We start from the raw sequence: 11,926 nt of genomic DNA on the forward strand, positions 1-11,926 counted from the left end.
TTTATTTGCTCTGTTCTCAGATGAAATAATTCCTTCAGAAGACATTGGGGCAAGTATCTTCAATGGGCAAAAGAAAGCACTATATTATGCAGATGCTCTTACAGAAATAGCTTTTGTGGTTCCCTCACCTGTGGAGTCCTTAAGTAAGTGTTCTCTGTGTGTATCTGTTGATTCCGTAGCTAATTCCAAAGAGATTTCCTCAGTTGTGTCACAAGTGTATCAAATAAGTTGCAATAGAAATAGAAAGTTGCATTGAAAATTCTAGAGTTGTTTCCAGTGCTGCACCAAGGAGTTCTCCTGGCGCAATGAGCGTTTCCTTTGCTTTCCTCTCTTCCCCCTGTGTATTTGTTACATCTGAAGTGTAATTGCCACTCATGTGTTTGTGCCCAACTTCTCCCTTTTGGCTTTCAGCTGATTCCTTGGAAAGCAATGCTTCAGACCAGGAAAGTGACTCCAATATGGATCTTCTGCCTGGAATACTAAAGCAGCCTGCACTGACACTTGAGCTCTTCCCCAATCATACAGACAATCTCAGTTCTTCGCAGAGGGCAAGTTTATGCAACATTGACCAATTAAGTGTACTTGATATGCAAGTGATAGTCTTAAAGTCTGATAGCCTCTTCCTGTATTAAATAATATGAACTGTTCCATGATACACTAAATAATACAGTGGTACCTAGCAAGACAAATGCCTCACACAACGAAAAACTCGCAAGATGAAAGCGTCTTGCGATTTTTATGGTGACTCGCAAGATGAATTTTTCTATGGCTGTGCTTCGCAATACGAATTTTTTTCTAAAGCCACAGCGCCACCTAGTGGATATACAGTGGATATACAGTGGTGCCTCGCAAGACGACGTTTTTGCAGTACGACACAACTTGCGGAACGAATTAATTTTGTCTTGCGAGGTACCACTGTACTTGCAAAAAAAGGTTAATTCAGAAATAGAATAATTAAGTAAGAGCAAGCTTCCCATTCTATAGTAATTAAGGTCCTGTCTTCCCCTCGGGTTATGTTGCAAGGGTTTTTTTAGGACTATCACAATTATCAGTCACTTAAAGTACAGTATTTTGTACCTGAGGAAATTTCCCCCAGCAAGTGCCTCCATTGCCATGGTGCATCAGAAAAAAAAAATCAAAAGGAATCTAAAATCATTGGAGATGTTTAGGCCTCAGCCTGACAACAGTACAATATTTATTGTCTTTTTAATGGAAGTGTTCACAATAGGTTGTATGCATTATAATTATTTTTCCTGAAACTTTTGAAAAGGACAGTCTGTATTGCATACCTGTAGCTTTGATTATTTGTCTTTTTTTCTTTCTTTCAACAGCTCAGTCCAACTTCCAGATGCAAGAGGTTGCCGCATGGTCGGGCTGTTCCTCCAATGGGACCTGAAACCAAGGTGTATGTTGTCTGGGTTGAACGTTATGATGATATAGGTGGGTGAATCTTAGGTTTTTATTATGGAGTTTGCATGAACAGGCAGGAGCTGATATAAAAGCCTTAGGTTTCTACTCTCCCCCTTCTATTCTTCGTCTCCTGGCTGGGAGAAGGACTTCACTAGTGTTCACTCTCAGTAACCCAAGCTCAGCATTATGTACCACCCACAGATTGTGGTTTAAAACAACCCTTGTCAGTTTCTAAGCAAACCATCTTCATAACCCAGACCCCCGTGTCCAGATCTTGTTATATTAATTTGCTTGTTTCAGCCATTTGTGAGTACCATAGTATACAAAGTGCTTTACTTAAGATTATTACAACAAGAAGCATTGGTTTTGTCACAGTGGCCGGAGTAGGCTACTTCAGAGTAACGACGCTACGCAGCTCTGCATTTTATTCTTTTATTGGTGCTGCGTATTTACAGTGCTAAAATCATTGCTATTTACACAGAGTGGTGTGTTCAGTCGGTATCAGAACCTCCGAATGACTTTTGGCGCGTCTTTCCCCAGCACAAAAGCCTCGGCAGACCCATCCTCTTGCCCCTCCTCTTTCTGCGTAATTCTGGCGTTGGAGGGATGGGTCTCCCCCCCTTACTTGCCCCTTCCTGTCCCACCTGGGACCCTGGCTCCGCTACCTTGCCTGAGCCTCGGACCCGACTTCCTGCTTCCCCACTGGAATCAGAGCTCCCTCTGCTTTCCCCTGTGGTCAGTGCCGGGCTTGAACTCAGGAGGGGAGGGACTTCGCGATATCCCCTGTCCCTCACATCCACCCCCCTTCCAAGCTCCCCTTCTCCCCTCCCCAGGTCCCCCCCAGGTGTCGGTGACGACTGGAAGCCTAGGAACTCAGTGCTTTCCGAGCCCGTTGGTGTGAACACCTCCGCCCATTCCTGCGAGGCCCCCCCTTCCGCCTGGGAGGACTGGAATCCCAAAAAGTCCGTGGCGTCTGAGCTGGTGGGGGTAAAAATGTGCTGCCAATCTGCTTCTGCCTCTGACTGGGTGGATCTTGGTGACACCCATATCTCGTCTCCCGATTCCTCAAACTCCGCTTCCCAGCGCCATGGTGAGCTGCTCTCCCGTGCCTCCTCCTCCTCCCCCTCCCTTTCCATGTGCCAGGGCTTGGGTCTGTGGGGGAAGAGGGCGTGAAATTCTTCCACCAAGAATTCCTCCTGTATCTGAGTGGCGGGGACCCATTCATTCTGGGAGGGCGGAGCGTCCTCCCATGCCATGAGGTACTCCAGTCCCCCCACCCCCCTCCGTGAATCAAGGATGGCCGTGGCTTCATTGAGTTGCTCCCTGCCTCCCCTCTCCCCCCCTCCCTCGGGGGTGTGTTCGCTGTCTCGGAGCCTGCTGCTTTCCCTGTACGGCGACAGCAGCGATCTATGAAACACTGGATGCACCCTCATGTCCTCTGGCAGTGCCAGCCTGTATGCCACCGGGTTGACCTGTTGCGTGACTGTGAAGGGACCCAGCCTTCTGGGCGCCAGCTTTTTGCACCTCCCTCTGGTGGGCAGGCCCTCCGAGGACAACCAAACCTTGTCCCCCACCCTGATGACCTCCCCTTGTCGCCTGTGGCGATCTGCCCCCCTTTTGTACGCTTCCTTGGCCCTCTCCAAGTGTTCTCTGAGCTGCTGGTGCACCGTCTCCAGTTCCTCTGCCCAATCCTCAGCCTGTGGGCCCTCCTCCTCCTCCTCCCCCTCCCTCTCTGGGAAAGATCTGAGGTCGCGCCCGTAATTGGCCTTAAAGGGCGACACCCCTGTGGAGACGTGCACCGCATTGTTGTAGGCAAATTCTGCCAGTGGCAGTCTATCCACCCAGTCTGTTTGCCGCTGGCTGACGTAGCATCTCAGGTACTGCTGCAGAATGGCGTTGACTCTCTCCGCCTGTCCGTTGGTCTGCGGGTGTCTAGCTGTCGACAAGCTGACCTCCACCTGCAGGAGGTTCATGAGCCGCCTCCAGAACCTGGAAACAAATTGGCGGCCTCTATCCGAAATAACCCTTAAAGGTAATCCATGCAGTCTGAACACGTGGTCCACAAACAGTTTGGCTGTCTCTTCTGCCGAGACCGCCCTGGCACACGGTATAAAGTGGCACATTTTGGACATGAGGTCCACCACCACCAACACTGCGGTCTTGCCCCTGGAAGAAGGCAGATCTGTGATGAAGTCCATGGACACCACTTCCCACGGCCTGTGTGGGGTGGCTAAGGGCTCCAGCAAGCCTGGTGGCGCTGCTCTGACCACCTTTGCCCGCTGGCAGGTGTCACAGCCCCGTACATAGTCTCGAACATCTTCCCGTACCCCTGGCCACCAGAAGTGTCTCATGACGAGGTGGGCGGTTTTGTCCCTTCCAAAATGACCCGCCGTTGGGTTGTCGTGCATCTGCTTGAGGACCGTACGTCTAAGCTGGGTGGTGGGCAGGTAGAGTGCACCCTTGTAGAAAAGCAGCCCCCTGCGTTCTGCAAAGTCTTTTGCCTGCTCCCTCCCCCCTCTCAGTTCTCTGAAGATGCGGTTGGCAAACTCATCCGCTGCCGTCAGTGCTGTGAGTTCTGCCTCGCTCACCACTGCTGCTCCGCAGGACCATGCTGACGGGGGGAAGATGTGCCTGGGTGCTGGTGGCGCCTCCTCCTCCATGTACTCTGGCTTGCGAGAGAGGGCATCCGCCCTGACATTCTGCTCCCCCGGGATGTAGTGGATGGAGAAGTTGAAGTTCGAGAAGAACTCTGCCCACCGTATCTGCCGCTGGTTGAGCACCCTGGCCGTTCTCCAGAACTCCAGGTTCTTGTGGTCTGTGCACACCTGGATGGGGTGCTTTGCGCCCACCAGGAAGTGTCGCCAGTGCTGGAACGCAGCGTAGATCGCAAGAAGTTCCCTATCAAACACTGTGTAGTTGCGTTCAGGCTGTGTCAGCTTCCTGGAGAAGAAGGCACAGGGTCTCCACTCCCTGTTGGCGTCCAGTTGCAACAAAATCGCGCCCACAGCTTTTTCAGAAGCATCTGTCTCAATGCGTAGGGGCGCGTCCTGCACCACATGGAACAGGTTCTGGTCTGAGGCGAACACTCTCTTGAGGCTTTCGAACGCTGCTTGCGCCTCTGGTGTCCACCTGAACTTCTGCTTGCCTCTCAGGCAGTCCGTGATGGGAGCCGTAACGCGAGAGAAGTTCTTGATGAACTTCCTGTAGAAGTTAGCGAAGCCTAGTAGGCGTTGGGCATCTTTGCGCGTCCTGGGGCTGTGCCAGTCCAGGATGGCCTGCACCTTGTCCTTGTCCATCGCCAGCCCCTTGTCTGATAGCTTGTAGCCCAGGAAGTCCACCTCTTTGGTGTGAAACTTGCACTTCTCCAGCTTCACATACAGGTGGTTCTCCTTCAGGCGTTGCAACACCTCTCTGACATCTTTCACATGCTGCACTGGGTCATTCGAGTAGATAAGGATGTCATCTAGGAAGACCAAGCATTTCCTGAAGAGGAGGGACCCCAGGACGTGGTGCATGAAGGCCTGGAAGCATGCTGAGCCCCCTTGCAAACCGAAGGGCATCACCAGATATTCAAAAGAGCCCAGAGGCGTGAACATCGTGGTTTTCCATTCATCTCCTTCCCGGATCCTGATCAAGTTGTACGCCCCCCTTAGGTCCAGCTTGGTGAAAATCTTGCCCCTGCGTGCCGCTGTCAGGAGATCATCCACTCTGGGCATGGGGAAAGCCACTGGCTCTGTCACCGAATTCAGCCGTCTAAAGTCCACCACAAGACGGCGCTGTTGCGTGTCTTTCTTGTCCACCCAGAAGACCGGGCTGCCCCCTGCTGCCTTGCTTTCCCTTATGAACCCCCGCTTGAGGTTCTTGTCGATGAAAGCGCGCAGATCCTCCAGCTCCTGGTCTGACATGGCGTACAGCTTGGCTGGGGGTATCGTCGCCCCTGGCACCAGGTTGATCTGGCAGTCAAAAGGCCTGTGCGGGGGTAGGTGGTCGGACTCCGCTTCGCTGAAGACCTCCTGCAGGTCCCAGTACTGCTTGGGTATTGCCTCACCCCCTTTGATATGCATGGTGGCCACCGTGGCTATCGGAGGCCCCTCCCCTGGTTGGTGCTGCATGCAATGTTCCAGACAAAAGTCCGACCCAAACGTGATGCACCTCTGGTGCCAACTGATGGAGGGGTCGTGGCGCGCCAGCCAGCTCATGCCCAAGACGATGGGGGGGTCTGAGATGGTGGTGACGTTGAACGCCAGTGTCTCTGAGTGCCTTCCCACCGTCATTCTCATGGGGGGGGTTTGATGTGTGATGGCCCCTCCCAGCAGCTCCCTGCCGTCAATGGTTGCCACGTGCAGAGGAAAATCTAACTGCAAAAGCTGGATTTGGTGCTCTTCTGCAAAGCTTCTCGAGAAGAAGTTGGCGGACGCCCCACTGTCAATTAGGGCGAGGACCGTCAGGGGATAGCCATTTGGGAGCGTTAGCGTCACTTCTAGAACCACTCCTGCTCTGGGAGGGGTGGGCTGGCTCTGCTCCTCTCTGTGCGGGTGGGCGGGCTGGGGCTGTTGTCTGCTGACTGTGCCTGGCTGCTGCCCCTTGTCTCCTGCAGCCAGGCTTTCCCGTTTCCCTGCTGTGGTGCTGCGTCAGTGGGGGAGGGCACCACCGTTCCCGCCTTTCCTTGCCACTCCCTGCGATGTGGGCAGTCTCTGACGAGATGCTGGGGTGAGTTGCAGAGAAAGCAATTCCCGCCCCTTCCCTCCTTGCGTCTTGGCGCCGCTGGGGTTTGAAAAGCCCGCGCGCGCGCGCTATCAATCTGCATGGGCTCCTGGTCCTGGCTGGCTCCAGGCGTGGCTTGAAAGGGTTGTTGAGGGAGTGGCTTCTCCTGCGACCGTGGGAACCAAGCCCGCTTTGCGCGCGTCGCTTGCTTGTCGTTCCACCGGGATTCCTGCCTCACCCCCACCGCCAGAGCCGCTTTGCTCAGCTGATCCATAGTACTGGGCTTTGGACCTCTCGAGAGTTCATCCTTCACCTCCTCGCTCAAACCCAAGTAAAACGCAGCTTGCATAGGAGGCGACTCCAAAACCCACCCCAGTCTGTGCACCAGCATGGTGAATTTCGCCCAATATGCGCGAACTGTCATATTTCCTTGGCGTAAATTATGCAGTTCCTCCTTAGTCTGGTCCAAATGACTATCGGACGAATACATCGTCCTCAAACCTTCTAGAAATTGTTGGACATTTTTCATGCAAGGATTCTTGGTTGCGATTAATGGTCTTAGCCACTCCCTGGCTGCTCCGGTGAGATGTTCCACAATAAACGCTACTCTGTGCTCATCATCGGGGAACTCATTCTGGTGCAGCTCAAGAGCATACACGATCTCAGTCTCAAAGCCATGATATTCCCTCGGGTCTCCATTGAACTTGCTTACCAGGGTCCCTGCTCTCCTTCCTGGCAGCACTTGGACTTGGGGAGCCCCTCCCGCCTTGTCTTTCTCTGCATCTAGCTTGCTTTGGAGGTCTACCGCCACCGCCCTTAATTGCTGCTCTCTTTCCTGAAGCGCTCTCACCTGTTCCGCAAGTTGTAACCGTTCTTCCTGGACCTGCTTAGTCTCTTCTTTTGCTGCCTTTAATTCTCCCTGTGCCTGCAGATGCAGCTTCTGCAGCTCCTCTTGTGCTTGTTCAGCGAGCTGCCGCCATTTCTCCGCCTCTGACACGCTCATCCCGGCAACTCCAAAGTAGCCCAAAAAGATTCGGAGGTTGCTGTCACAGTGGCCGGAGTAGGCTACTTCAGAGTAACGACGCTACGCAGCTCTGCATTTTATTCTTTTATTGGTGCTGCGTATTTACAGTGCTAAAATCATTGCTATTTACACAGAGTGGTGTGTTCAGTCGGTATCAGAACCTCCGAATGACTTTTGGCGCGTCTTTCCCCAGCACAAAAGCCTCGGCAGACCCATCCTCTTGCCCCTCCTCTTTCTGCGTAATTCTGGCGTTGGAGGGATGGGTCTCCCCCCCTTACTTGCCCCTTCCTGTCCCACCTGGGACCCTGGCTCCGCTACCTTGCCTGAGCCTCGGACCCGACTTCCTGCTTCCCCACTGGAATCAGAGCTCCCTCTGCTTTCCCCTGTGGTCAGTGCCGGGCTTGAACTCAGGAGGGGAGGGACTTCGCGATATCCCCTGTCCCTCACAGGTTTAAAAAAATAAAATGGGGAAAAAACCCAATTTGTTTTGAAGAAGCTGGTGCTGCTGCTTCTCGCTCCCCCCAGGGGCAATCTGGTTCTGCAGCAGTCCCCATGGTGGCATTTGGAGGGCAGGGCTGCTGTGGCAGCTGGATGGTGACAGTTCTTCAAGCTCCTTCTTTCTCCACTCTGCTCAGGGCACGATGGTCCTTCAGACCAATTCTAGTTACATGTTTTTAAATACCAGTCACTTAACATGATTTGGTTTCTCATTTTGTACTCTCTCTTACAACTTGAAAAGGGGATATTTAATCTATCGTGAATATGTTTATCTTGCAGAGAACTTCCCTCTCTCCGACTTGGTTTCAGAGACCAGCACTGGAGTAGAAACCACAACAAACAGCAGCACTTCATTGAGGTATGGTCTGAATTTATCTGCATTTCCACCTCTGCCATTTGCATAGAAGTTCTACAGGCAGGTTAATGCATTGCGTCCTGCTATTTCTTTCACTCTTGGAAGTACTCTGCTCACATGCAAGCTGTGTGTTGAGTGTTCATGGATTTTAGTCCCAGCAGCCCTTAGAAAGATGTGTTGGCACTTGAGAAATGTTGCAGGAATTCATGAGTCCGAAGGGTGTAGTTACATGGTCCTTCCCCTTCTTTCAAACACGTATTTTGCTCACGGTATGAGCCCAGAAAACTGTCAGTCTGATGCCTTATATTCCACCTATCACACAATATTTTTTATGGCATTGCCCAGATTTTGTTCCTTCAAGTAACATTCAAGATGTACCCAATTTTTACACTTTTGTGTATTTTTCAAGTTTTCATTTAATTTTGAAAAAATGTTGACTGGCCCAGCTGTTTCCATTTTGAAATGTTGGCTTACATTGGTAACGTTTATGTGTTTAAGGTCTGCTACTCCTGAAAAAGAGGTTCCAGTGATTTTCATCCACCCCCTAAATACTGGATTATTCAGGGTTAAAGTGCAAGGAGCTACTGGGAAATTCAACATGGTCATCCCAATGGTGGATGGAATGATAGTAAGCAGGAGAGCATTAGGTAGGTGCTTTTAATTAACATTGGGTGATTAACGTAACTAGCCTCTTTGGGGCTATGAGTGCAATTTAATAATGCTATCCCTTGCCACATCAGCACCAGGCTACTTCTGATGTTGCAAATTGTTCTGCCAAGAAAGAAAAATGCCCCCCCCCCTTTCGCCTTTTCCAGTGAAGGAGATAACCTGGAGTGCTTGGCTGGGATTCTCAGCAACAGTAGCCATGTCGAAAGTTGTTGGTTTGTGGTCGGCTGAATGAATGGCACACATTCAGATACTGTGTTCATATACCATCTTTGATCTTGTTGGGGAAGGTGTTTTCCAAGAAGGCAGGGAACTGGCCTTTTCATACTAAGGCAGAGTAGCACTTATGTTTCCAGACACTCTCTTCGGCCAGATTTATTCCTAAGTAAAGTTGACAACTATGAGAAGATTCCAAACCTCACAAGTGTCGCTGACTTGAGGATGCAAATAACACTTTTTTCCTTTTAGCCTCAGAAAGTCCTAAAAATAACTTTCCTGGGGGAAGAAGGAAGGAGTAAGCAGCACTAACATGTTCTTTTTTCCATTTAAGGCTTCTTAGTGAGACAGACAGTAATAAATATTTGTCGAAGAAAACGGCTGGAAAGTGACTCGTACAATCCTCCACATGTCCGTCGAAAACAGAAAATAGCTGACATTGTCAATAAATACAGGAACAAACAGCTGGAGCCAGAGTTTTATACCTCTCTTTTCCAGGAGGCTGGGCTCAAAAACTGCAATCCTTAGACCAATATCCTCCCTGAACAATTAGATCAGAGCTTGGTGTCTACAGTAATGGGGTGGGCAACCCTTCCCCATCTTGCAAGTCCTGTATAAAGAAACCACAACCTGAGCATGGCTTCTGCTTCTGCTGCAAGGAAGAAATGAGGACTCAATATAGGCACTTTCCATGAAAACCAGCTTCACTCCAACAGCTGCTGCAGAGGGACAAACTTTCACCATCAGTCACCATTTAGTAATATGTAGTGAATGTGTAGTAGAGAGAGGGGGGTTAACTGCACTTCTCATAGCTTTCTATGTTGACATAAAATGCCAGATTCCGAACATACAGAAGTAGCACCTGAAGTTTGGTACTTGGCTTCATAGCAGGTTGGGTTCAGGTGCATTTTTTTTCCAGACAGAGACCATGAAATTGCAATAAATTATTGTGCTATATCTTGTTTGGTTTGCTTTCCTACCTGCAAGCAGGCCTATTTATTTATTTTTAGCCCCATTCTGATTCTCCTCCTCCTCATTTCTGATTCTCTTCCTCTAGATCCAAGATGCATGTACCCATGGGTCTGTTGCTCAAAGTTTCTTTACCTTTGTAGGTTGCAAGCACCCTCTACCTACTGCTGGCCAGCCCAGGATAAAAGCTCTGGGGTATTGGTGAGGGATGGGGAAGCAAAGAAGGTTGGCTCTTTGAGCTAAGGATGGTCCATTTAAGTACACCCTGAGACAAAGAAAAGCCTGTATAGTGGTTCATCCTGATGGTATTTATGACCAGTACATAATTTCACCTGTATCTTATGAATGCTAAAAATGTGATTTCTCATCTGACCAGTCCACCCTCATAGAAAGAAGTGAAATCCTTGTCCTGGAAAAGGTGCAATCAGAATGTATGTCCATCTCTGCATGTAAGAACTAGTTACAACCACCCTATTGTGAAATCTGATTTCTGAATTGCAAATGTTCTTTGCAGAAAGGAATAGATGCTTCTTTTCAGGTCCCACAGTTCGTTCATTCATTTACTGAAAGAGGTGGGTTTCTTTTTAAAAAACGGAATTATTCAAACCTTGGCACACCATAGCTGTCCAATGTCATTGGAAGTGAAGACCCATGCAAGTTAAATGTAAGGTCATTAAAAAGTGTACTAGAAATTATCTGATAACTATGTGCCCTTCAGAATTGTTACAAGTGTTTAAAATTAAATGGTTTCATCCTTGCTTTGCACTGATATCAGTCTGGAACCATATATTACATGCATGGCTTCTGCCAAAAACAACCGGCAATGTTGTCCCTACCCTTAATATCTAGTAATACAAAGTCATGGGGCTTCAAATTTCCCTGGTGTCCCCTCCACTTCATTGGCTAATGTGTGTTGTATTACTGGAGATGAAAGAAATGGCTACCCTGTGTAGATTTAAAGAATAAATTATTAGATCACTTGGTTTTCTTGTGCTTGATACTTGGATGCAATGCAGGGTATCATTTTCTTAATAAAACCTTTTTTGAAGCTGATAAAACCTTTTAAAAATCTACCTGCACATTTTATAAATGGAGGCCGCCTTTTCCAAAAGGGAATCCAGAAAATAATGCTTTGTGCAAGAACTTTCTGGATAGCTATTCAAAGAAGTCAAATTGCATTTTCAGAAATAAAGAGTTACAAACCTAGTCCACATTTATTTGGAAACAAGTTCTATTGATTTGAATGTATTTGATTCCTAGTAGGCATATAGTATGATATTTAAGCAAGCAAGAATTAAGTTCCTAAGTTCCGGGCACAGTTTACGTTTGAGGTTTTTTAATGGTTCTCTTCTCTTTTTTTTACCATCAGCCATAATAGAATGCATGCAGATTAGCACGCTTTGCTTTACTATTGCCTAATTGCAGGAAGTTGCTGGAACCCGTTCAAGGATAAAATGTGAAGAATACCTATTTAGAAGCAAACACTCCCAAGATAAAGGTGATTCACTTCATAGCAGCTATAATATCCTTACAAGTCTTAACCTAGTATTGAAACAAAGCTGAGAAATTCTAGAGCAAAATTAACTCTTGATTCTTCAGAAGCATGTATAATAATAATGCAGGTCGCTTACAATTGACAATACAATTTTATTTTATTTTGCTTTAATTTTTGCTTATGGAACACATGGCCAGTAGTCTTCTGAAGCAAGTGAACTACTCTCCCAGTGTTAGTGAAACACAAGTTGGTGGGCCTTTTCAATGTCTAAAATTAATATGGTCTGTTCAGTTTCTGTGCCCAGGTGGGCCCATAGCATAGAATGTAAATGCCAGCCCTTTTGCTTTTGAATACAACATTGAAATGTCCTTTGAAAAACATTTCAAATGTCCTTTGAAATGTCCTTATCTGAAGAAGTGTGCATGCACACGAAAGCTCATACCAAAATAAAAACTTAGTTGGTCTTTAAGGTGCTACTGAAGGAATTTTTTTATTTTACTTTGAAAAACAGTTGACTTCCACTTGTCTATCTGTTTATTTTTTAAATACCCAGTGTTCCCAGTATGCATAGCATGGAACTTTGAAAACT

At 48.3% G+C, this 11,926-nt stretch overlaps 1 protein-coding gene across 4 annotated transcripts in view; it reads left to right on the forward strand.

Moving 5' to 3' along the window:
- The window catches only part of RALGAPB (Ral GTPase activating protein non-catalytic subunit beta), a 60,466-nt gene extending 49,641 nt beyond the window's left edge, over positions 1–10,825 (forward strand). For all 4 annotated transcript variants that reach the window (XM_035121874.3, XM_035121875.3, XM_035121876.3 and 1 more), the window contains 6 exons: positions 21–143; positions 412–548; positions 1,332–1,440; positions 7,916–7,994; positions 8,490–8,638; positions 9,208–10,825. In XM_035121874.3, coding sequence (XP_034977765.3) covers positions 21–143; positions 412–548; positions 1,332–1,440; positions 7,916–7,994; positions 8,490–8,638; positions 9,208–9,401 — 791 coding nt within the window. In that variant the 3' untranslated portion in view covers positions 9,402–10,825. The remainder of the gene's footprint in view (positions 1–20; positions 144–411; positions 549–1,331; positions 1,441–7,915; positions 7,995–8,489; positions 8,639–9,207) is intronic.
- Positions 10,826–11,926: the final 1,101 nt, after the last annotated feature.

The sequence above is a fragment of the Zootoca vivipara genome, chromosome 7, assembly GCF_965207765.1.
Source record: "Zootoca vivipara chromosome 7, rZooViv2.hap1.1, whole genome shotgun sequence".
Classification (NCBI taxonomy): Eukaryota; Metazoa; Chordata; class Lepidosauria; order Squamata; family Lacertidae; genus Zootoca; species Zootoca vivipara.